At 36.3% G+C, this 27,432-nt stretch overlaps 1 protein-coding gene across 1 annotated transcript in view; it reads right to left on the bottom strand.

Annotated features, from left to right (window-relative positions):
* CACNA2D3 (calcium voltage-gated channel auxiliary subunit alpha2delta 3) overlaps positions 1-27,432 on the bottom strand; it is a 463,311-nt gene that overhangs the window by 253,552 nt on the left and 182,327 nt on the right. The window contains exons 6-9 of the mRNA XM_059823195.1: positions 10,832-10,963; positions 9,751-9,811; positions 9,508-9,658; positions 194-268 (exon numbers count right to left, since the gene is read on the bottom strand). Coding sequence (XP_059679178.1) covers positions 194-268; positions 9,508-9,658; positions 9,751-9,811; positions 10,832-10,963 — 419 coding nt within the window. The remainder of the gene's footprint in view (positions 1-193; positions 269-9,507; positions 9,659-9,750; positions 9,812-10,831; positions 10,964-27,432) is intronic.

The following is a 27,432-nucleotide window of genomic DNA, read 5'->3' as shown; positions in this document are numbered from 1 at the left end:
ATTCAATCAAATTGACTAGGAGGTTATTTCTTTTTCTTCCTACTGAGTCACATAAGACTCCTTTGAAATGGCATAAGGAGAATAATTAATAAATCCTAATAACAGAATACATTGCACTAGGAAAAGATCATTATAGCACATTGTTATGCACTGCATCCTACCTCTCTGCTGTTTTGTTACTTTCATTCCTTACCTCTTTGTTGGCTCTGTCTGCTTGGACTAATGTTCCGTTCAGACATGGCTCTACATAGTGAAGTTCTTCATTATACTACAGAGAGAAATAAAAAGTATGATGAAAAATTTAATTAAAGGCTTTGAAAGATACAATTTAATTTAATGATTTAGAACTACAGTGAAACATGCACATAAAAGCAAGAACAAAAGGATTTGGTTCATTTTTAAAAACTGGATGTGGTATTTTTTTTCCTTTTACATCATTCTTAATGTTTCACATGTTTACACTTTTAAAAAGGAGCATTTAATTGAATGGATGACAGCACTCAGGTGGAATTAATGGGTACTATAATACACTAACTGGCATAAATATCCTTCAAGTTGAAATCTGGACAGTAGTAAGAGGTCATGTTTGGTACATCACAGTCACAACTGCCAATTCTTTGCTACATATAAAAAAAGTCCTGACAAATATTTGAGGCACTGGCTAACATTTTGGAAGGTTAATAGTGGAACAACTACACCAAAAGTTCTGTAAGCTTGAATCAATCCTGGACATGTCCGACAATAGTCAGAATTTCAGTCAAGCAGAGTAGCTTATTATACATTAAGTCATGAAGCTGTGACAGATCTTTAAGGAATTATCTGCTTATCTTGCAAGGTGTAAGTTAGTTAGATAGCCCAGTCCTATTTTCAGAAGCATCTTAAGCATTAAAAGAAACTAAGTCTCATCTGCAGTCAACGAATCTTGCAGACTCATGGATGCTTAAGTAACTTGATTGAAAATTGGACTTGATTGTTTAAATCCTTTAAACCTTTCAACATAGGTCAAATTAATATAGAAGTACCTTCAAAAAGTCTACATTAGTTGTATAGATAGAGTTTTAACTTAATTCCTCCTCTCATTAATTTAATCTACTCTAGAAGTTATCACAGATCAAACTACAAGGCCTTTCCATTTAGGCTTTAAGCACTTTCACACTGTCATAAGCATTAAGTGAATCAGAACATCCACAGTAAACAATGGAAAATGACACGTTAAGTCAAGTCAAAAATAATCAGGAAAACCAATTCATTAGATTAATATATGCATTTATTCCTGTCTTCTTCCACCTCAGTGGGAATAAAAAAAGCCTTATAATGACTCATTGCAGAATGCTGCTTAGACAAGGTCCTCTATCACTGGAAGTTCTCACTGTCTCTATCTGCCTGTAGCTCTGAATGTCTTCTAACCTCTTCAATTTAACACCGCTCCTTTCTCTAGACATATGTCTAACCACAGACCCCTGCAACCTGTTCCACTTTGGACACTGTCATCATCATTTTAACAGTGCACTACTCACCACACTCATAATTACATAATTACTGTTGCATAGGCAAGAGTGTTTAATTTGAACTGCATCAAGTTTTTCTTGAGGCATTGTGCTTGACTCAGTCCTCTACTATAAGGAAATAAAACCCCAGAGTAACACCACTTACTATTGCTGGTATACAGACTATTTACATCAAAATCAACATAGTTACTGGTTGGCTGTATTCCGATCAATGTTATTCCAATATATGAGAGGCTGTCTGTTGCTCCAAAGGTAATGTGAAAAACAAGGCAAAGATTTCTAGAACACTTCAGAGTCACTGGGAGTGTCCTGGGTGCATCTCAGTGTCATAACAGATTAATGATCTGATGATGTACTTTCCCCTGCAGTTTCCCTCTTCAGACTGCTTTCCAATCTCTCTCCTAACAGTCATTGCAAAATGATAATGCCAAATCTACACAGCATCTCTTATTATAGGCCAAAGTCAAGACCATATTCCATTCTATTGTAAAAAAATACAAAAATCTGTAGCGGACACCGGTACATCAGGCCCTACTCCCAAGCTTTTTCCTGTCTTCACACAATTTTTTTCAGCATGTTCTTTAATCAATATACTTTCTGGTTAAGCCTGTTCTTAGCTTGATTTCTGTAGTTGTCATTGGAAACTGTATTAACATACATACTTTTCTTTATACGATACCAAGCACAGTATCTGTAATTGGCCAACATGCAATAAAATACTAAAGTCTACCTGTCTCTCAGTCATGGTCTCAGTTTCAAACATCCGCACGCAAGCAAAATCAGGATTTCCTAATGCTGTAGTAGTACCAGAATTTTTTTTTTGCAGGCCTATCACCACCAGCAAATAGATGAAATACCTTCCTACTCTATCAGACCTTGCATCTAAGCAGCATAATTTCAGTCCATTAGATTTCTACAAGATTTATTTTACCTACTATTTTGAGTAACTCATATCATCAGGCTATTCCCACAGACATGTGGCTTGCATGTCTGCTAGCTGCACCATAACCCAGATAGATTCCCAGTAGCTTCCCATTACACCTTTAGTGTTATTCAGTTGCACAGTATAAAGGATGCCCCCACTTTCACAGAGGACTTGCTTTAGGTCCCCTAGAAGACCCATTTTACAGAATAAACCTACTTCAAAAAAGGATGAATAAAAATGTTCATTCTCACATAAACAGCACAATTACATAGATGGCATGTGGACAAAGCACTTTCATTGTCACTATGAACATAAGAAAATGTAGATATTCATCCTTCTGAAACCCAGCTAAATTGTGACACTATGTGCATTTGTGGCATCTAATTCACCTTGAGTTTATTACTATCAAAAATATTTTAAGTAATCTGCTATGTATGGCAGAAGAAACTGGATTATGCCAAGGTGTGTAAATAAGTATTTCATGTAACGGTGTTCTATGGATAACAAGCATAACCTAGAAGCATTCTTCTGTTTGTTAGCAGTTTGAATTCTTGCAAGGGTGCATTTTTATGATCTATTTTAATTTTTATACTCTTTGCTAATTGTATACACTTTCTTTTCCTTTTTAAAAAACTCAAATATGAAGAGATGGAAAAATTCACCAGACAAAATTATAGCTGTTCCAAAAGAAATTCCCAAACAGCAAACATCTGCCTCTCTAAGTCATGAAAACTGCAGAATTCTGATGCAACATGTGAAAGCATTCAAGCAGTGTTTGCTACTTAAACTAGCATATCTACCTGATAAGATCTTTAGTACAACTGTCAGCTTCTAGTAAAACACCTAACTTGTGCTTCATAGCATGTATTCAGTTTCTTTGTCCTTGTCATAGGCTGTTTTGCAATGTTATTGGTGATGCCTTTCTTTTAACTGTGCCAAACCTTTAAAGTGGAAAAGGGAAAAAATTCCCCCATCACCACCTTATCAGCAATTTGAAGTTAGTTCTGCAGCTTTCCTATGACATTTAAAATTTTGTATTTAGTGAAATAGCTTCCTGATCTTGAATCAAAAAACTGATTAGTAACTGCTGACTTCGCCAGCAATACCCAGTATAGATCTCTTATTAATTTACCTCAGTAAAAGCCTGCATTTTGCTTTTCAAGAGTCATGCATTACACTGTTTTCTTATATTTCCTAGTGCTGCATAGTCCCACACCACTATATGCTGGCATATGACATCTTTGCATGTTATAGTTGTGATAGCTGTGATGCAATAGCTGTGATGCAATAGCTGTGAATAGCCTGTGTTTTGCTGAAGGAGGGAGGGAGAGAAGTAAAAAAACAATTGCTGTCCTTTATGAAGCCTTCTTCTAAAACTTCGGTCTACTTTCATCTCTCTTGTAATTTAAACATTTGATGGCATTGATTTTTATTATTATTTACTTAGTTACATTTATGTTTTATTAGTTCACATTATTTTGTCACTCTAGTTGTTTTATTTTATGCCTGTTGTGCAAAGAAATGAATGGGCTAAAATCTGAACTAAGAGCAACCATATAGCTAGTTAGACAGCTGCTGACCTACATTGTATAATCAGATACTATTCATATTCTGAAAATGGGAGATATATACGGTTCTAGCACACCTCTGCAAGTACTTCACATTTACCTTAGCATTTTTCGTATTTATCTTTTGTCATATTTAAGCTGTCTGGAGCAAGGTCCACAGAAACAAATTAAATTCACATTTTGCTGTGCAACAATACACAGATAAAAGATTTCATGCTATATTAAGCATACTCAGATATCCAATACAGCCCAACCTAAGATCCGACAGTGACACCAATCCGGAAAAGGAACCAAAGGAGTTGGTATTTCCGAAATTCCACTAGTGTTAACATGCACAAGTGGCACACAACTGCAGCTCACTGCTTGGAGCAATCATATGGAGGTTAACAATTGGCTGCCTTTCTCATTCTCAGCCTGCTCACACATTAGCTGTACAGAATCCGATTATTCAGGCAGGCTGAAAAGTAAGTTTATCCATAATCTATACTGTATGACTACAAGGACTCCAAAGAAGAGACTACATAGAAACCATTTATAATGGCAAATTCCACAAATTAAAAACAGGAAATTATACTACTGTGCTTTGAATTAACAAATACTTTTATTCTAATCAATTTTGCTAAAATGGTGTGACTAAAGCATTAAAATTAATTTAACATTCTTGGCTCAGTTAATATTTTGTTACTTTAATATAGAGTTTACATTTTTATAAAAGCTTTTTAAAAATTTCAGCATTCAGCAAAATTACTACTCGTTTTATGATAATATTGTTAATTTAATGCATGACTTGGAATTATACTTCAAAGTGAATTGGAAAAATATGCCTTTCCTCTTGTTATTGCAGGCATCTCTGTTCACGCACCAGTGAACTAACCTTAAATTTTAACATAGGCAGCACAAAATTGCTCTTGTATTTCAACAATTTTTTGCAATTCAATCATCTAGCCCATCAATTTCAGATAGATTTTGCAACAAGCTACCCATGAAAGCTAAACCTATTTTTAACATTATCCTTTTATGTTTATTCTCTGGAAAGACCTGCACTAAAATCTGCTTTCTGCTATATATACCTATAAAGTTAAAAGTATATTTAGTGAAAAATCAAATGGATATGAAACAACCCAGCTAATGTACTGCTAGTGGCTTTTGGAGTTTGATCTTGGCTGGCTTGTTTGTGTTTTTTTTTCATCCTACTGCATATTTATAAGTGTTAATTGAGGTTTTAATGGTGTTAGCATGTAGTTACCATAACTCCCATTACAGTCAGTGAGAATCCTAAACGTCTTTTTGTGTATGGAATACTGAAACGTATAATAACCTGAAAAGCAAATTGAAAAGCCTTTAAAACTTTTTGTACAGTGAAATATTGTAAAGGGAGAATAAAAAATTACCAGAGTTGATGACCTCAACTTTTGCACAAATGCTTTTCAGACTTCACTTTTTCATCCACTAAGTTCTGTTTCCTCTTCTTTCACTGATATAGAAACTGATTTTCTCAATGCTCAATTCCTTTCCATCCTTGATCCCCATTGTCAACAGAGCCCTGTCTCACACTAGTCCAGCTTCTCTGACCTCATGTTCTCTTTTGGCTAACTTTAAAGTGCTCTTCTTACTGTAACAAACACAGAAGCTCCACTTGCTTCATTGTGGCTGTTGCTCATCTGTAAGTCCTCTCTCACGTCTTTCATCACTATTTGCTTTGCATTTCCTTCTTTTGCCTCAAAATGCAGGCATGCTTTAGGGTTCTCCCATCTTGTGAAAATGAGAGGGAGAGAACTCGTTAACCTATTTGACTCCTAATTCCTGACCCAGCTCCTCACAGAAGTCTTAGGTTGCAAGTATTTGTTCCATTAATCATTGTGCATAATAAAGCCATCCTGGCAATCCCTCAGGCTCAAAACTTTCACTTCATCTAATAAGTGTATTGTTTGTCCAGGTTTCCCCACATAAAGCTCTTATTCCACCTCAAGTGTTGGTCTGGGAAGAGAAAGAGGTACTTGGTCATTTGTCTCAGACTTCGAGATGTCCAGCATTCCTCACAGAGCAATAATTTGGACAGGACTTTCAGAAGAACAATAGGTGTGAGCAAATATCAGCTGTGTGGTGTGTGAAGAGTAAGTCTTCAATATTTATGTGCATACACTACACAGCTGGCCAGTACGAGATAGAGACTTGCTATATATGCACAGATCTATGTTACAAAGGGGATTTCTCATATGGACATATGTGTATCTTACTTTCAAATAAAACTGCTTTCGCATCACCAGGCTATGTCTAAACTATGAAGAGAAAGATATAATCTCACTGAAACATTTGTCTATAGATAAAAGCTATATGGGATTTTCAGTGCTTTCACACCAAAGAAGCCTCTTGCGTGGGCTTTGTTGTCTCATGTTTTGATCAGTGAAACATCCTCTCCGGTCTTGACAAAGATCATTTACCCTGCTGGCACTTATTCAGAGCAGTGCTTCAGAAGTAGTTTTTGCTGATCATTTAGATCACAGTAACCCTGGATTTACTGTGTACCCTTGCTATATCTTCCTCTAACACAGCAAATTTTAGAAGGAGTTCATAATCCAGCCCCAGACTACCTATGCCATTCCTCATTGAAACATCCACTCGCCTCTCCACAGCACCACTCTCTGTTACCAGTTTGTTACATTTTCAAGCAAACAAATTTTGCGTTTTCTTTACATTATTATTTTTGTGCCTTGTGAGACAGCAAGGATTATATTGTGACACTTAGGCCAAAACAACTCCTTAAAAACACTTCTTCTTCCAAGATACCTTCAAGGTGACAGGACAGGACTTTACCCACCCATTGTCACTCCTGTCATGGTCTCCTTGTTTTCCCCCGTGTTTCTGCAGTACCTCTTTCAATGCAGTGAATAATTTCAGGTTCATATTTGCACAGTAACTAAACCATCAGTGTCCTAATGGAACTAAATAGCTGAGCTGGTAAGAATAAAATCGCATTCTCAGTTGCTATCCCTACTTATTTCAACAAATAAACACCTATTCATCCTAAAAGAGGTTATAGAAAGGAAAAAACCTTCAAATGAATAAATTACTTCAGTCAAATGCTGTATTTACCACAGTAACAACGTATCTTTCTAAATATTAAGAATTTCTTACGCTACTCAAACCACATATTAGGTGTAAGTAGGAGAGGGCTGCAGTGGCAACCTGTGTGGGAGAGCGCCACGGACAGCCCTGTGCCGGTCACAGCCGGTTCCAGCTGGCACCAACACCACTTTGAGCAACCTGTGAGGCGCCAAAACTGCAGCAGCAAACCTGAGGAGGCTGCAGCGTCCTCACGCAGGCAGGTGTAAGGAAGAAGCCATCAGGGGCTGGAAACATTTGCAAAGACAGCTGGAAAAGCGTCATGCTGAAAGGGGTACGCTTCTGGACACTGCGGTCTGCAGGTGACCCACACATTGGGGCCGGGACACCCCTGAGGGACCGCAGCCGCGGGCAACCCAGGCTGAGGTGGGGACACCCCGAAGAACTGCAGCCCATGAGTGACCCACACTGAAGGAAAAAGCAAAAAGCAGCAGAGGAAAAACAGTAAGCAGCAAAGAATGGCAGTAAGAAACTAGTAAGCACAGAGACGCTGACAGAAACCTACACAGCACCTTGACCTCCTGCACCACCCAGCACCTCACCCGGGAGAGGCGAGGGACTGAAACTGGCAGCAAAGGTAAGGGGGGCTGAGACCAGGCCGTGGGAAGGGGCAGTGCTGGACGGAAGTTGAGCCTGGGCAAGGGGGAGAACAGGCTCAACTGGATGTCTCTTTCCGTTTCTCGATACCCGAATCAGTCATCAGAAGTTTGTGCTAGTTGGCAATAAATTACATAAAAAGTCTGTGACTCCATGCTGTTTTATGCACAGCTCAGTTCATTTGCAATTAAAGTTTAAATTTTAAAAAAGTGACATTTAGTTATTTCATACTTGCTTTTTTTTTTGAAGTATTTGCACAGTATTTCTGCTGTATTACTTAGGCAAAATCATTACTTTGGATTCTAGCTACATACATTTTTACTTTTTTTGTTACAGATAAGACTTTTGCTTTTCCCAAAGTGAAAAACTTCACTCTAAAAAACCAATTCTTTTTTATTCCTACATCATTCACAGTAACTGTCACAATTACTGATAAACACAGAGATTATACACCAAAAAATGGCTGGTCAAGTATCTTAATTACTTAGTTGAAACATTCTTTCAACTTAAAAAAGTTATTTAGATTACAATTAATCACAATTTTTTTGAAGGACAGTAAACCTTTTTTTGATACAGTATGTAATTATGTCTTTCTACTACATGAGTTTCTGCTAATTATGCAATTATCATGCAAGGAGATTAATATGAAAGATACTCTGAACTAACTGCTTGTTATCTGTTAAAAATACAGTAAATGCACACGTACTTCAGGCATATGTACTTCATTTTCTATACAATCTCAATGATTTGCACTGGTGTCATTGGGGTCATTTATTTTAGTACACAAAGGGCACTTCCCTTGCAGCAAAATAAGGCCAAAATCCTCCTTAACATTCAAGAATTTGAAGATTTTTTTTTTAATTTTTATTTTATTTATTTTATTTTTATTTATTTTTATTTTATTTTTATTTTTTTATTTATGCATATGATAAAACCACATATTTATAAAGTATTAGCAAAAGAATATCAGCAAAGGAGAATTTATAAACCCACCAATTCCTCCTCCCTCTCCCCCTCCCCAGTCGTAGTTTTGATGTCAGTTTTGGACTTTTTAACGCCATTCTTACCTACATGATTAACCCCATTACTCTTAAATACTGTAAAACCATCCTCTTACCATAGATTTAAAACACATACCTGTACCATGGATAACTAACTACCATACACAAATAGCAGGAACTGCTGATGATCTGTCACTGTTAGAAACCACCAGTAATACTTCTGCACGACTTAGACATACATACGTACATTTCAGATTCTCACTGAGGAAAGAATGAACAATGAGGAGCTATACTGGCATTTTATCATGCCATACAAGCTTCAGCAAAAGCTAAGATCTGGTTCTATTAATTCTTACATACTAAACTATTTTGCAATTTGCACTGTCCTGAAGAAGCTGTGAGGGGAAAAAAAGGCAGGGGGGTGGGAGTTAAAATTGAGCTAATGTAGAATTAATGTAACCAAAGTTAAAAATTGAGAAAATGTAGAAAGTTCAGGCAAACTACAAACCAGACTACTATTCTCTGCAACTCCCAAACTCAAGACAACTTGTTTAAGGGGTTTCAGATTGCAACTCATAGAAAAACAGTTTGAAAACACTGTCACGTGAAGAAGTTTGCAGTGGAAAATCACAGCGTCTATCCAGTTGGTTCAGATGTCATCTTATATCCGCAACATTTTTCATGAAATCGGCAACATTTTTCAAGTGTATCGTGTGATGTAAAACATGACAGATAGCAACAAAAGATGGAAGAAACAGAAGGATGCAAAATCCTGAGACACTCACAGCAATTATATTGAAGAAGTCATCATCTCCAAGGGTATCCAAAATAGATGAAACTGTCTGTTTTGCAATCGTCAAGCGAAGGCCTTTCATGCTGCCACTGACATCTACTAAAATTACCACATCTTTTGGAGAAGTTGCTGCCTGAATGTACCTAAGACAAAAGACAAAACATGTTGTTCTTTCAAATACTGAACTTTTCTTCCTTTCAAATTTCTTAAACACTGGTAGTCATCTATTCCCTACCATTTTCTATTTCTGCAGTCAAATGCAATGACTCCATTCTCATCAGGTTCCCATTTAATTCCTATTTTAAAAAAAAAAAAGAGAGATAAAAAGATTAAATTACAACATTTTCACAGTACCTGTTCAAAATCTATCTGTGGTATTAGGCAAAGTAGAACTTAATGGCGTTTCATACTCTAATCTAACAGGCATTGAATGGTGTTATAACATAGGAAATGTTGGAAAAAATAATTTCATAAAATAGGACCACCAGAAACAATATTTTTTTCTCACTCCTTTTTAGCCTACTGTAAGGTGAAAACCTCTTCAAGACTACTATGTTCATCATACTACTGTCACTAAAGTATTGTCATACTTGGTCATTGGTGCTGGCCAGCTTTATCACATGCTTGCCAAGTCCCTTTCAAACCTTGAGCACTTACTACCCCATGACTGATCTCACCAGGTCCTGTTATACTGTTTCACTCACAGGTCATACACTTGATGTTTTGTTCACAGCAAAGGCAATATCTCCCAGCTGTGGGTCAAAAGAAATATGATAAAAACCTCTCCAAGCAAAAAAAATTGACAGGGCAACCTTCCTGCTTTTTACACTCATTTTCTAGCACAAAACAAGAAACAGCCTTTAAAATAAGTTTTTCAAATCTTTAAATGTAAAGATGTCAGGTTAAGTGGAAGTGTAAAAACTGATCAATAAATTACAATTAAGTCTTACTGTATGTATGCGTCGATAGAGCACATTATCTAAGTTCAGTACTATAGGAAGGGTCTAATCCTTTTGCCCTCCTTCTACACAGTCTATTTAGAAGTTATTTTTCATATGTGTGTATACGTATATCCGAATAGGAGTATATACGAGTACATGAGTTATCTTGGGGGCTTCACCTCCAAATGAAAATTGGTAGAAAAAACTCATAATGTTGTAAACATTGATTAGAAATCTCTCTCTCTGAAAACTAGATAAAGTAAAATCAAACCTGCAAGTATCTATGAAACTCATGATTTGTGACAATACTTAGTGGAAAATTGCAGCCATAGCATACTTTATTGTATTTTAAGTTAGAACTTTTTTTCTTCTTACCTGGATATTGTCTGAAAAATCCTTTTGCACTTCCAAAGTACTGCCAGATGAGAGAAGGGTCACGATCAAAATTATCAACAAACACCTTATTTAAAGATTCTGACCAATAAACTCCATTTACAATGGCTGGATCTGGGGAGGGAGGGGGAAAAACAAAACCCACAGAGAAAATTTATTATCCCTAAATAGAATTCCTTGAACTCTATCATCTCTGCTTATTCAGTACCCAAAAATCTAGTGACTGCAAACTACTGCAGAACAACTTTCGGTTTCCTTTGTCAATTAAGTGATTCAAAATAAATGATACACTTAAATAATGAAAGTATGGTTAAAATACAGAAGAGACACCAGGCACATTTTTAGAGAAGTTAAAATTGCTCATTAGACAATCTATCTGGAACTTCTGTATCGCTTGTTCTGGAGAACATAAATGAATCAATCTAATAATAGATTATTTACTCAATTTACTTTCCCTAAATGCATGGAATGTCTCATGGCAACACTTTATACTTTTTTTTTTTTTGATCTTCAACTTGGTAAGACCATTCTTACTATATCTGAAAGTTTACATGTGGGAACAGAAAGTGAAATACCTTTTATTTCACACTTGAATGAATTATGCTATACATACAAACACAAAATCTCATGACAAATAACGCTAATTGTTATTTGGAAAACATTGGACCTAGATTCCACAACAATTACCTCATTATTTTTGATTCCCATAGAAAGCAAAATACAAAGCAAATTCTTGATGTTGAAAATAAGCTATTTCTGTTTAAAACATCCCCATCTATCAATTCCTAAAAATCCAGGCTGCCCAAGTATGTTTTTAAGCTGCAGATTTGGTTAGATAGTGGGAAACCAGAAATAAATGAACATCTCTTAGGAAGTTACTCGATTTCAAACAGTGAAGTTTGAAAGATGAGAAACAATTAAGATGTACTATATTCCCAATTCAATCTGTATGTGAAGTCAGCAGTACAGGAAGAAAAAAATAGAACTAAAATTACAGATGTATTATTTCATTTGTAAAAGTGTGCATACATGAATACACAGTAACATTTGCTCAAGCATTTGAAATAATGCTTCCATTAGCTTGCAAAATAATGTCACTGTACTGATTTCAGAAGACTGCTTAGCATGTGATTTTAATGGGGTGGAAAAAAGGTAAATGGTTATCTTCCCTTACATTCGTCATGAAAAACAGCAGAAAAAGGGAAATGTCTCAGCTACAAATCTTTGAATGTTACTTTCAACTAAATATTTAGGTTTACTTAGATGGACTGCTGAAAAAGCAAGGTCAACAAAACAGATGTTGTTTTTAAAACATGTCTAGTATAGTTACTTGTTTCTCTAGAAGATGAAATACGCATTTAAAATCTGTCCAACCAGATGCATATCAAACAAACCAATGTCACTAGTCCAACGGTACTACTTCAGTTTTGCCTAAATGGCAAAATCCCCTGTCCAGTTGTTTCCAAGTCTGCAGTTACTCCAATAACAAGCTGTGACTAAGACATCACTGATTAACTGTCAAGACTGCCTATCCTGGGATCTATCATCATTTTGTAAAAATATGCTCCTATTTCAGTGCCCCAAAATTTTGATCCCTTGTTCAGCATTTAGAAATTATGTGAAAAGTCAAGCACTAAAATGAGAATCCTATTCTCAGTCCACTGGAACTTCCCAGTACTACTTCAAATATTGTTATTCTGGTTCTGCTCTTATACAGAAGTTCTGGTGGAATATCTGAATCACTAAAAAAGCACCGTGGCATTATTGACTTGGCATTACAATATTGAGATAAGGTGATAAGTTTAAGTAATCTTTGAAAAGAGCAACATAGTTCAGAGGGTGGGGTTTGGTTGGTTTGTTTGTTTTTTTCCTGGAAATGTTGCTCGAAAAGCCTGTTTAGAGGAAAAACAAGGTACCTTTCCTCAGCCTCTAGAGGACAATAAGCTCTTCATATACCCTTCAATCATCAGGATTAGTGAAAAGCCAAACCAATCAAACAGAATAATTCTATCTTAATTAATATTTAAAAAAAAACCTGCAGTGGTTCTTCGCACCTCACATCCGGATCTCATTCCAAGACTGCATATTGTACCTTAGTATTTTACCATATCATCAGTTCATCAGATGTCTTCTACCCTGAATTCCTCAGAGACCAATTTTTAATGCCCTTTCCTAATGAATCTGTGCTATAGTGCTACTCATCTAAGCAGAAACTTCACTCCGTCTCCCAACCCAATGATAATTTCCTTTAAATTCTATATACACTCCGGCTCCATAAGGTCATGGGACAACTTTAGTTATCCACCTATTAAGCTCTAAACTGAAGGTGAAATCCTTCCAGTGGCATTTGAAAAAACATATTTATATAAAAACATACATATATAAAGCTACTTTAAAAAATTTCATATTAAAATACCCATGCCACCACAGTAGTGGATTACCTTTTTTAGCCCATCTATGAAGAGCCATTTAACATGTTTATACAGCTGTACTACAAATTAGAGAACTCCATAAAAATACAATCAGGAATTTTTCCATTAGTATGATCGGTTGAGTCTGTATTCCGCATTAGGTTGACAACACTAATCGCTAATCATGCAAATGCTGATCACCATAAACATTAATCCAGTGACTCTGAAACCAATAGGAATTTTTTTAGCTGAAAGGAGCATTAAACAGGCACTTTAAATAAGAGGGCACAATTAAAATGTGATCTATGATGACTGAGTTCCTTTAAAATGAAACCCAGTGACAATTCACTACCTGCCTATACTGGGCCTATCTATTATGCTGGCTGTTCTTTTACAATATACTAAGTTACATTTTATGCCCCAACCATTTTTATAAATAAGCAAATAAGGTCACACTCAGTTTAATCTTTAGAATACAAAGAAAAGTGAAGTGGGAAAAAAAAATGTATTTACAGTACAAAACTGCAGGCCTACAGACTTCATGTGGAAATCACATGTCTTTACTGGCTACTGTATCTTCAGGCAGAAGGATTTCAAACCCAAGCTCCTTGTTCTGAATTTGATAATGACTATCATGTGGATGCATCTCTGTCCACATGCACCATCCTGAATACAACTGAGTTCCTGACCATATAGCCTCATTAAAATTTTACAGTCTCATCTTCTAATAACCTGTATGTTAAGCTTGTAGTTATGGGCAACTTCCAATTTTAGTAATTACTCTAAATTGCTTAAATTGCCCCCATTACTTAATTTAGAAACAGTATTCTTAAGTTTTTGTGTTACTGGTGAATGTCATCTGCATCCCCAAAATATCTATATGTCAGTAGTGGTAAATTAATGCTTGTGAATATTCAGAAATTTGAGGAGGGAGAAAAAGAATAAAAGATAAATCTTAATATAAATGCAAAATCATTAACGTGATGTTATGGGGCTCAAAGACAATAAGTGTAAATAGCTTCTGCCACAATTCTTGAAACATAATTTCTGCTTTTGCTAAAATATAATTGAAATATTCCCTTTCCCTTGCCTTTTAGATCCTTGCAATTATACGGGATTTTGCTCCACTGCTCTTTGTGTAGCTGTTACCTGGTTTTTACTGATATTTAATATAAAACCAACCCCCAAGCAAATAGGTACACTGACACGAATCTGAAACATAATTGCCAAAGAACAGTAGACATGCATGTAGCAATTAAGTTGCTGTCATAGATACTGCTGACCTGAAGAAATAGGTCTGAAGTCTTAAAAGCAGCCAAGGTGTGCAGACTGAAAGATGTGCAACAGTCTGCTGAAAGTTTCCACTGTAATGAAATGTATTTTAATTCACAGAATCCATAAAAATATCTAGAGTAGAATAAGTCTATGGAATGAAACTAATATGTACACGATGCATTTTGGTTTCTAATTACTCCAGCAAGCTTTATAGAAAGTAAGGAAGACCACTGATGAATTCAGTGACTATGAAGAAAATGCAGGATACTTCTCTTTCTTGCCATACTCTGCTTTATTACCTTAGGGTTTTTTTCCCCTATTATATTACCATTGTAATACAATCATTACTTTCTCCTGGAAAGCTGTCAAAGATGCTGACATCCAAAATAGTGTTCCTTCTTGTGATTTCTGACAACCTCAAGGGCAGCCCCTAACGTTGCAGAGCAATACTGTCATACAACAAAGCAGTACGAGCACTACAGGACCAAACACTGGAAAAGGAATGCCAAATCCAGCACCCTTTTGGCTCAAAGATAGCAACAATATTAGGTTAGTTTTGACAATGCTGACAACATATTTAGCCTCATCATATTTTAAAGAATAACAAAATCACATACTTTGCTGGGACATACACCAACAATCTAATAATTATACTACTCAACACTAATATGAATGCTTTTCAGGGTGGTCCAACATATTCAAGAGCTGGGGCTGGATGCCAGTTTTGGCAACTGCCTCTGCTTTTTTCTCTCTTCCCCTCCCTCTGCCTCCACTGGGTAATGTGGATGCATCAGCTCACAGATCAAAGCATCTGGCCATCTGTAGACACAAAAGAAGGTGTTTGTCTATTTTGCTTCATGTGCTGAGAACCATTCACCAATGTCAGAAATCACACTCCCTCCTCATAAATATATGGTGTGGTAAAGACCTCAGGTGCATGGCTGTATAGAGGCACAGTAGTAGGTACTTAATTGTTTCAGTTTCCAACATTGCCCTAATAACATTCCCCTTCTCCTTTGAAGTGGCAGCAGAAGAACTGGAGTATGGCCAGATGTGTTTATTTTTATGCTGAGTTTCATGAGTGGGTTTGGGGTCTTTTTGGGTTTTTTGGTTGTGGTGGTGTTTTTTTTTTTTTTTTTTTGTGAACAAGGTAGTCTGAGATTCAACTATAGTTCATTTGAAAGCCAGAATTACAGCTGCAAACTCCTCACTAACACCATTCTGGGATAGAGATTCAGTTCTGACTCTGCTAAGAGCTTGCCACCTAATGAATTATAAAAAATGCCCTGCAGCAAATCAGTGTACCTTCGAGGCCACCAGTACACAGCTACTGACCTGGTTTGACCCTGCTTAACTTATCAGACGTAACAGCTAAAAGCAACCAGCACGTGGGCAGATCTGTGTATCGGTTAGAGCAAAGCGCTGTAAACAGCGTATAACCAGGTTCTATGAACACAGAGCATTACTGTTTTAAAAAATTAAAGGAGGAACTTGGAGCAAAAGTCAAAGGCTTCACTTACTGTCCATCCCAGGAAGAACTAGAAAGATGCTGCCTCCGTAGAGCTGTTGTCACAGGAGCCTGGCACATGGGGCAGTTACACCTATCACTAACACAGTCTAACAAAATAGGATTGCCTACCCAGCAAGAGGTGCTTAAGAGGCCTTTAGCTGAGGAGAACTAAAGTCAAAACCCAGTAATCCTGACAGGTGATCACTTTATAAATTAACGTGACCACAGATACCTGGATATTTCTGTATTTTCAGAAGAAAACACACACTCATTTCCACATTTTTGCAGGATATGAATTGAAGACTTTGAAACCTTAAAGACCGGTAAAAAAAAAAAAAAAAAAATCACACGACAGAACTCTAGGACGTCAGGGTGTGACTGAGAGACAGGGCGAACAACATGAAAAAACACTGCTAGAAACAGTTTTTCAAGTAGGAAAGAGAAAACAAATGCTCAGAACATAGGAATTAACCAAACTGAGGAGAGACCCTATATGCACTGCAATTTCATCACAGAAGCAAAATCAGTCTTGAATACTGAAAAAAGAGCCAGTTCTGACACATGGCAAGAAAAGGAAATCTAAACCTCTGCAAGTGGCCGGGCAGGAAAAAGTGTCATGACAAACAATACAGGAAGCCAGTGGGACACACTGCAAATTACAGGAAAAGAAAGCAAACGTGACTGCTGCTAAATGAAGCCAACTGTGCTGTAAAATATTTAATGTACAACATACCAAAAGGGACAATTTTAACAGAGCTGTTGTCAAAGTGATATATGACAAAGGCAATGCACAGCCTTGGAAATAAAAGTCATCCTTATGGAAATTTCTCAAGGACAGACCTGTTCACAAATCTTTGCAAAAGCCGTTTAAAACACAAGACCATGCAAATCTGTAAACTAACATTTCACAATAAATGTCTAATTCCTATTGCTCAGATATTCAGAGAGAAACAGAATAATAGAAACAGGCCAACTTAGTTACACGACACAGTTCAGTAAGGACCAATAAATAATGCTTTGAACAGCAGATGTTAAAGACCTCCTAGTTTTATCAACACATCATGCCTCTTGCTTACAACAAAGGGAGGCATGAGAACCTAGAGAGAAATGTTTTAGCATGTAAAATGCATTACAGCCGTACTGGGCTATAATAAACTAAACCTCTACTGCTACATTCCTGTGAGTATCAACACAATATGAATGTGAAAGTATCAGATATGACAGCACACTTATCTGTTAGCATGACAAGTCATTGTCTCTCATCCTGTCAAATCAACAGTCCCTTACTGCTGTAGTGCTTTATAATCTTTGTGTAGCACTTTTTTCTTGCACAAAAGACCATTTGCACAATTTGAGTAGAATAGAAGTTTTACTCAAAAAATAGTCGGAAAAAGCTTCACAGATATGAAAACATTCAGCTGGTTCAAAACTTCTGAAACTAGTATTAAAACATACTGAAAACACTGAGCAGATGCACAAATGCATCTTGGGATGAATACACTACAAAATCAGTTATGGATTCTTAAACACTGTTTGCTCCTTCAGGAATGTGCCAAATAAAAGCTGCAAGAAAGACACCTAGATAAACAAAGTACGGTGTAAAAGCGTCTTTGTAAGTTTTTAGCCAAACAATATTTTGAAACAGTTTATATTCTAGCCAAGCATACTAATACTTGACCAGAAGAGCAAGCCTTCTTTTCTCCTCTTCACACAACACAGATACACAAAAAAAATCAAAGAAGGGTCTGTGTTATGTAGCAGGATGGAGAGACAAATTATTACTGTATTCTAAAATAGTAGACAAAATGTATAAAATGTATCTTTAGAAAAACTTCTATGATTCTTTGTCAAATGTCAATCTTCTCTGCTCCATACTAAACAAAAGCTACAATTTTTACGTTTGCCATACAACCATGTAACCAAATGTTTTTGCATATTCAATTCTAAAGGTTTTCAGAAACCTAGAACTATTACGTCAATTACCACTAAGTTTACAGATTAGGGATGCTTTTCCAACATAGTTCATGGACAAAATAAAGTCTTGAAAAATCTTTAAATAAAGCAAAATAAACTGAAAAACAAATAAAACTCCCCAATGCATTCCTAGCATATAAACCCAGTCCATTAAAAATAATCTTGTACTGAATCATGAGATTTTTTCATTAATATATTCCACACTCAAAGATACCTTGGGTACTTTCCCCTGTTCATTATTTTAAGTCAATAACAGAACATATCCAGATTCCTTGAGTGTTTTTTCTCACTAAAATAAAGAAATAAACACAAGTAAGGAAAGTTAGCACTTTAAAAGAGATCATCCAATTATAAATAATTTTCTTTTTTTTTATAATATATTACTAGGGGAAATAAAGGGAAACAGTTTGCACACGAGAGGCTAATGATGAACAAAAGCCTACAAAAAATTCGACACAGACAGAAAGTGGAAATAACTGCTCTCAAAGAATACTTAGGCATATAATACAAATAACATGTTTAGTGTATTTTTTAATATATATATGTACATATACACCCCCTGTATATAGCTGTAGACAGTAGATGTATGGCGGGTTTTTTTGTCTGTTGTTTGTTTGGGTTTTTTTGATAGACTCAAACCTTTCTTCAGGTTACACAGTGATTATACAAAAAGGGAAGAGAGCACCAAGAAAACCTCAAAAAACAATGTTTTTCCAGACTCAAAATGCAGAGAATAAAGGTAAGGAGGAAGACACCTTATATGTTTAAAATCACTAAATTTCTTTGCACTTGGTGCAAGACAAAGGCAACTGCTTTTGGGACAGGACAATGATGCCCTAACTGATGTTTCTTAAACCTACTTGCGTGGAATTTATTCCTATTGCTGCTGAACGAAAAAGAATCATGAATCTTTTTGCAGACACACACATTAAATAAATAATGCCTGGTTTTGGGCATTAACTTCTGCTCCAGGTAGGAAACTTATCCACAAGGCAAAAAAAACCACTTGCAATGTCACAAAAAGGAGGAATTATCTTTATAAATTGTTTTTGGAGAAAGTTAATTTCAAACTTTTGTTAAATTTAAAAAATATATGTCAAATGATAATTTGTACCATTCCCTTTCTATCCTGCCATATAACGTATATTTCATGTAAGAACTTTTTACCATTGTTTTCCAGACTGACCTTTTAAACAAGCAAGGTGTTACCAACAAATCTTTAAAAGCCAAATGCAGCTGGGATGAGGCAACACTAATTAAGCTAGTCCAACATGCTTAACTGTCTCCTTACTGGTTCTGCACTTCTGACTGTCTGGGGACAGATTCCACAATTTCAGTGCTGATATGCTTGAAGTTTCTTTTTCATTCAGTGATGTTAATTGTAAACAGGTGAGAAGAGAACTTGCTTCACCTTAAGGGATGCTTGGGTAAAGTAGGTAATCCCCAGGATAATCAAAAATGAAGCTGAGATAACTTAATCAGACTTCTATTCAGGTAAGCACCCCAAACACAACATGCTTCCAAATCAAAGACATTGAGTATGGACAGTAATAGCGCTTGGGTTAAAACTAATTAAAAAGTCTCAGTTAACTGTAGATTAAAATGTACTCTCTTCAAGTTCAGTAAGTTCACTCTGATTCCAAGAAAGGTTGCCATTGCCTTGCTTTTTATTCGTATTCTCAGTCTAGCAATACTTTTGCTTTTGTGTTTCATTTACTTCATTCTTGAAGATTTTGTCTTTGTAGTCCACACTCTTCCCCTATAGTTCAAAGGGTCCACGTGCCATTTCTCTCATTGGCCATTCCAATATAACATCCCTCAAAGTAAAACAGTTGAGTTGCAGCAAGTGAGGACAAAATTCACTTTGAACATACAAACCTGAGACATTTTCTAGAGAGGTAGTCAGTGGGACCCAGTGTGAACTTCTGCTCATGGAACTTGAGGCAACAGACCTCCCTGCGTTCACACTGAGCCCACTTACACATATACCCAGGTAAGCACCATGCAGGACCATACTGAGATACCTATTCCAGTGCTGGAAGTCACAGAGCTGAACTAGCACGACAACAAGAATGAGCTAATGAGGAGCCTTACAGCAGGATTCATTATCTGCAACTCCACACTCTGCAGCAGCCTTTTAACGCTCTCAGCTGAGCGCCGGTGTGTACTGTGGATATGCCTTTATCCATTCCTAGATGGGTTACCTAGTACCCAGGCCCAAGTGGACAGGAATAACAGCATTAAACTTCACAACGGGAGCTAAAACGGTGGCTCCACAGCTTCTAATCAGTCATCAGAGAAGTTAATACTCAGAGACAATAATACAGAAAAAGGAAAGATAAAAGTGGAGACAGAGTAATTTTCTACCATTATAGGCCAATGGTAAATCATTGTCACTTTCTTGCCCTTGCAACAAGGAAGTAGCAGAGAGGCATCACGATTAACAGAGGTGCCTCAGGTCAAAAAGCCTCTTAATATTATACCTGAGATAGTGTGCATTAACAAACCTTCATTGGCTCACATTTGTCAAAAGGCAAAGCCCAACCCCAAGTAACTAAGCAACAGCTGCTGAATAAGGAGTAGTAGAGAGTAGGGCTTTTTAGAGGAAAAACTTAATGTTACCGTGTAGCCTGTATCTGACATCTAGTTGCCATAGTGATGTGGATGTATTAGAAACACACAGATTAGATCCACAGCCAGAGACAGACAGACTAGGATACAAAAAAGATAAAGCACAGTACACATCTTGCGTGCTGATGCAACATTTCCAAAAGTTTTGCTGTTAAAGACAGAGAATTGAAAAAAATAATAAAAAAAAAAGCTAAAGCCCTTTGCAAGAACAAAGCAGCAGCCTGAGTAGACTCTGGGAATTGGATCTGAAGCAGAATTTGAGTAAAACCAGATGGAACAAGTGGAGAGGTCTGTGCAACTTTGTACAATAGCCAGTAAGAGTTAAAACAAAGAAATATGGGAAGATCGGAAATTCTCTGCAACCTTGACTAAATCAGCTAGACTAAGAAAGTTCCTTTTAAATTAAACAATGACCAAAGTTAGGAAGACAGTGCAAACACTGTCCTAGAGATCTTAAAATGAGAAGACAAACAAGTCAGGGGAAGAATTTCAAAATATAAATATAGTGGTCCAGGACAATATGTGGCCATGACTATTTAAATAACAACTCCAGGATGTTGAATTTTCAGAAGCATAGTCCATAAAATCATATATGACAGTGACAGACAAGATTTTATTTCTTAGTTTCACACCTTGCAGGAAAAGGGTTTTACATATCTCCTACCTGCAGATTATAATCTTTCTGCATCACTTGAGAAATGAATTTTTTTGGTTCTAATATTCTAGAAAATAGGTAATCTCAATTTTGACAGCCACTTGGAAGGCATTGATAGGAAAGTATGACTGAACAATATTCACAGCTCTTTTTAAGTATCAAATTGAAAAACCCTCACTTAATCAAAAAATGGTTGTGGTTCATCACGTTTCAATATCTTTTAGAGAAGGCTCTATTACATGCAGCAGATTTTTTTTCCTATGCAAGCAAAACTTTTGATTAGAGTCTGCATTTATTGACTTGTAGTGCATAAACTCATCTTTTAACATGCAGTGAAAATCATGCAATGGAAATGCCATTTGACACAGGTGATATTCTTCACCAGTCTCTAAATTGTTCAAGAAAAGTTTAAAGATAATTTGTGAAGTCTAAGATCTACTTTTGCAATGTTTCCAGCATTCAAGAAGTAAACATGGTAAGCAGAAAAGCACAGACAAGACCTGATGCTTTTGTTACTAAAGGCACTGAGTTCAGAATTATTCAAAGCTGTATTGCATTCCTAACTGTTTGTAAATCATTTCTTAAAGTATTAGTGATTATGAAGAAAGGAAGATAGGAAGAAAGAAAACATCTTGCGATAGGGCAAAGGGTAATGGTTTTAAACTAAAAGAGGGTAGATTCAGACTAGATATAAAGAAGAAATTTTTTTATGATGAAGGTGGTGAAACACTGGAACAGGTTGCCCAGAGAAGTTGTGGATGCCACAACCCTGGAAACATTCAAGGTCAGGTTGGACAGGGCTCTGAGCAACCTGATCTAGTTGAAGATGACCCTGCTCATTGCAGGGGCAGTTGGACTAGGCGACCTTTAAAGGGTCCTTTCCAACCCAAACTGTTCTATGATTCTATGATCTACAACCCAGAAAATAATATGAAAGCACACAAATAATTGATTGAAAATTTTCTGTAGTAATAATAATCATAACACAAAGCTTCAAAACTGTTTAAGTCATATGATCAAAATCTATATTTTCAATAGCCAGTCAATGATAGGTGATGAGAGACAAAAAGAAGCACAAAAGACAGTACCCATGTGCCACAAATAATCATGTCATGAACAAAGCTGTAAAAGAAAGAGATAAAGCCTATTTCCGCTGAAGAGTATCTCAAGCTTGTAAAAAAAGACCAAATCAAATATACTAGAGTCATGGAAGAATGCTAAGTATAGGCTCTCCACATGGAAAGCAACTGAATTGGGAAAATAATGAGAGCAATAATAAAAATTGAATTGAAATCTGCAGGAAAATATAGGTTATTTGTCATCTTGTCTCTGAAATGAGTGAAGTACAAATATACTTCAAAATTTGTAAGATACTTTTTAATCACTTCTTTTATAAATCTGTATTTACTTAGAGCAATTACTGTTACAGACCGAAAACGGTTGCTAATACTTGAATGTATTTCAAATCCAATGGCATGGAATTAGACTCAGTGTGGTATTCATTTAAGGAAAAATGAATTTGGACTATTATTAATGAAGACTTTTTTATCTTTTTACATATTATTGAACTTTTAATTGTATTTTACATTCAGGAACCATTTTTAAAAAATGCTGATGACACAGCTTGAGACTCAGCAACATACTGTGTGCCTTATGTTTGTTAGTTGAGTTGACATAAACCATATCTCCTGTTGAACAGAAATGCTTGAAAATACTCATGGACTTTAGCATCTATCACAGAAAAACTCTGCAGTTACGGAAAGCACTGATAAAATCCCTTCCTGTATTTCAAAACTCCAGAACAGCAGCTATACCACAGTATGAGGATGGAAAGAACAGATGGAAGACAGTCAGACAGACTTCTCTAAGTTAAAATTTATATTATTGCTTTTATTTTTAAAAGCAGCAGATTAACTCTTGGACTGTATAACAGTGATCAACAAATTTTATTTTGTATCTTGGTGGTTCTGCTCTGTCAGTAAAGACACAGCAACATCTTGCACTAAGGCTACTATTTCATTATCTAAATATACCTGGATAGATATCTGACAATCTGCAATCCTATGTAATCTTTTTCTTTTTTCTCCTTTTTTTTTTTTTAAACACCTCAAACAAAAAGGATTTGGAGAAATTAATTTTTCACCTGCTCATGCCCACACTATTCTCCAGCTTCCTTAAAAAAGAAGATCTTCCCTGTAACACACCTATATTTCCTAACTTAACAAAGAACCAGGCCTGATGATGTAAAAATGTAAAAGCAATTTACTAAGGCACCTGCCAATTTATGATAGCAGAGATTTTTGTAAGCTAACCAGTCTCTGTGCTGCTGGTAGGTATTTGCCAAAGACCAGCCAACCTGATAATCTGATAATAAGAAAAATCCTTCCTAGTGCCAAAACAGCAACTAGCAGCATGCGCATATCTCAGTCTAATGTCAGGGGTAGGAAAAAGGGAACTGTTAAAGAGAGATTTTTAAAAGTCAGTTATGATTATTTGATTTAAACCATATTGTTCACCTTCTCCCCTCTCAAATACATTATAGTAGGGAATGAAGACTTAGTCAATAACAAAATTCACAAAAAACCCATGACTATGACCCCAAAACATATTTCCAAATCATGTGGCAGTACTATAAAATACAACTTGCTTGTTGTAACATGGGATGGGAAAATTCAGTCTTTTATACTGGTAGACATTATGAAATGTCAGACAAAGCTGTAGGAAAATGCGAAATGTATTCAGTATAAATAATGTCAACATTAAAAAGAAATCAGTGTAAGCACTGTGCTAAAAGTACATGTGACTTCCTTAATTTAAAACGTACTCATAGAAGGAAAAAGTTGAAACATGGTTCAATAGTATGAGCCCCATTCTCTATTACAAATGAAAGCTGGAGAGTAACTTTCCAGACCCAACGCTTTTGAAGAAATTTTATGCTTTATTTTGACATATCATTATTAAAATTGGTAATTGATTCTAACATATTTTCTTCTCCCTGCACGGAGCATACTTCCTCCCTAAAGCAGAGTCCATCACCTTTTAGATGGGGCAGTTATTGATACCACGTTTCTAAAAAAGGAGAATGCATTTGAATAACCATCTGCACATGCCCAGACACTGGTATTTTAATTCAGCTTGAGCAACAAGTAGGAAAGCAGGAAAGTGCTTCAAAGTGCCCTCCTGAATCAGAAAGCCGTTTATGGAAGATAGTTACAGTTACTATTGTAGACTTCACTGTATGTAGTAACAGTAATATGCTCCTTTTGTGCATTACCCACTACATCCTGTTTTTCCATATACCAATCAACATTTCACCTTGGACACTTCAAAGACAGTAATCAATTCCTTTCACAGAGTCTAAGAATCCTTCCAAGCTAAAAGTAGACATTTCCCTGTTTCAACTACTTTGAACAGACATCATTGTAGCTCAAACTAGGAAGAAAAATTTCCAAAACTTAGTCTGTTCAGAACAAGCCTATTCATTTGTACCAGCATGGTGCTTCTGCTTATATGCACCTAGAATGACTGGCATTTAAGTATTTATGCTATATTGATCCCAGGACTTTACTAGGAGTAAAGCGCAAAAAGCCCAGGCTAAAAGATGCAGATGTCAGTTCCACAGAACTTTTAAGCAAAGGCTTCAATCTCCCCACACAGAGCGCAGTAGTTCAGCAAGCGTTAAATTTTAAGACAATGAAAATCAATGGAACATAACCGTTTGTGGGGAGGTGGCATGCACTTGGTGCTGTGCTGAACAGCACCAGAGTGTTGAGCCAGGTCTAAAACTCTCCAACAGTCACAGAGTTTAAAGTGAGAAACTGTGCCTCAGGCTATACAATGGAATCCCACTGGATACAAAATATGGGAAAACAAGCGAGCACTAAAATATTGGCATACAAAAATATCATGTCTCTCAAAAGCTATATGTCATATGCTGTACAAATGGAAGACAGTGCAGAGCTGCAATCTAGCTATCTCTGGATGGGAAGCAAAATAGAGACATTAACCTTGTGCTGCACCTTAATAAATTAAAATTCTTCTGATCTGGGACCTGACAACTTAGTTGCAGAACCACGGTCACAAAACTATCTTGCATCCATAATATTTCCACGCAATACTCCAGTGAATCATGCATATATGTCAACATCCTTTAGGGTAAGAACAGACTGCACAACTCTCCACCATGTAGCATAGATGTGCCTATATGTCTTTTCCTCTGACATTCACTAGTGATGAAAAAAAAACCCATTTAAAATAATTAAAAGCATTTAGAATTTGAAAATCTGTTGTTTATCTGGTAGAAAGTTTGGACTCTTTCCTCAATGACTTTTAATAAATACAAAAAACTCAACGGGTAACTAAGTCTTGCAAAGCTGTAGAATGTATTTAATTCCACTGTCAGCTGTGTTAATAGAATGAAGGTTTATCCTCTAGGAAATATTCCTCCATTATAAAACTCTGCAAGTAAAACAAGATTATATATATACTAAACTAGACATGACAACAAAGGAAAAAACTCCCATTAGTTTAAATCAACTTATGTAAGCCTACTTCCTTTCTATTGCCAAGAGAAATTATTTTTCTTCTCTCTCTCCTTTTTTTTTTTTTTAAGGCAAACTCAGACATGTAGCTCAAGCTGCATCTGATCTGATCCCAGTAAAGAGATTATCCTCTTTCCCCAATCTAACTCTATTGGCACATGTCTACCTCCTCCACTATCTCTCAGAGACTACTGTCCAGAGCTGGTAGATAAATTCACATACAGTCACCCCCACCCTAGTTCTGTCAAAATGATTCTATTTTCAAACACTCTGCTAGGAAAAAATGCTGATCTGATTCCTTTTACCAAACCAGTTTCAGGAAGAGCTTACAGAACAGCTTATGACAGCTGGTTTGAATGGGACAGTAATACTCAGCAAGCACAGGTGGCAGAGAGCAGTAATTTCTCATCCCTCAATAACCTGCAGCTAACATCATACATCCAACTGTGCCTTGAGACATTTCACAACTTCTTTATAGGTAATTCATCTCCAAAAAAAAAAAAGGTACAGAAAGCCTTGTCATAACCAAAAGCACAAAGGAGATCAAGCAAGGACTAGCTCATACAGAAAGTACAGATGTAAGTTCAGGACTGAAAGTAGGAGAAAGTGTTTTTCAGTAAGCAGAAAAAAAATGTAATAAGAAAAGGAATACAACGTGCAGTTGTCAAAGTGTTAGTACAGGCCTAAATATAGGAATGAATTAAATAGTCTGATTTTGCAACAATGATGGCATTGACTTCAAGGAGTCCAACCCTCCAGTTTGCACCAGTACTTGATAAAGGAGAATTTAGCGCCAGCTAAATTAGTTAGTCAATTATGTCAGTTAGTGAATTAGTCTAATTCTTTTTAACGACTAAGAACACTAGGAGAATGAGAGAGTAAAATCTGCAAAATACAAAAGCCCACAATTCTGAGGACCTAAGGGAAAACCAGAAAGCTACAATAGAAAGATAGTTCAAAAGGCAAGGAGAAGCGCTTGCCTCTAGAAATTTCTGAATTATTGAAGAGAATCTGAGCTTTTGCCCTTTCTACAAACTACAAATGTAAAGTTTACCTTATCATATAAACAAAGACAGCAAAAGCTCAAAAACAGGAGTTGTTTTCAGCTGATATTGAGATAATGTATTTATTGACATCCTCTTGAATTTCTAGATTTCATGCAGTGCTAACATAAGCAGATGAGATCCTGCTGTGTGTCACTTCTAGTATTGTACTATGCTTTACTTCACTTTTCAACAGGTGCCATATTTTAGAATTGCCTGAGTGTTTGTCACCAAGACACATTCACCCTCACCCTGGCTTTGGTTTTCATCCACATTCCTCTAAAATCCACATTCATAAGTCTCTTCCAAGAACTTGAAAAAACGCTGAGTACAAACTCAACAGCAGAAAACGTGTCACTACTATCCACAACTACAGGTAAATATGAGGTGACATAGACTTAAAAAAATAAAACTGGAATACGTTCTTCAGCTCAGACACAGCACGTACTTTGGACAAAGAATGTAGGATTTTAAAAAGTTAAGATAACCTACATTCTCATACTAACAAAAGGTAAAATGCTACTCTTTTTCTTTTACATGCTG

The sequence above is a fragment of the Gavia stellata genome, chromosome 12 (genome assembly GCF_030936135.1).
Source record: "Gavia stellata isolate bGavSte3 chromosome 12, bGavSte3.hap2, whole genome shotgun sequence".
Classification (NCBI taxonomy): domain Eukaryota; kingdom Metazoa; phylum Chordata; class Aves; order Gaviiformes; family Gaviidae; genus Gavia; species Gavia stellata.
The sequence above is the reverse complement of the archived record's forward strand: the minus strand, read 5'-3'. Positions and strand labels throughout refer to the sequence as shown.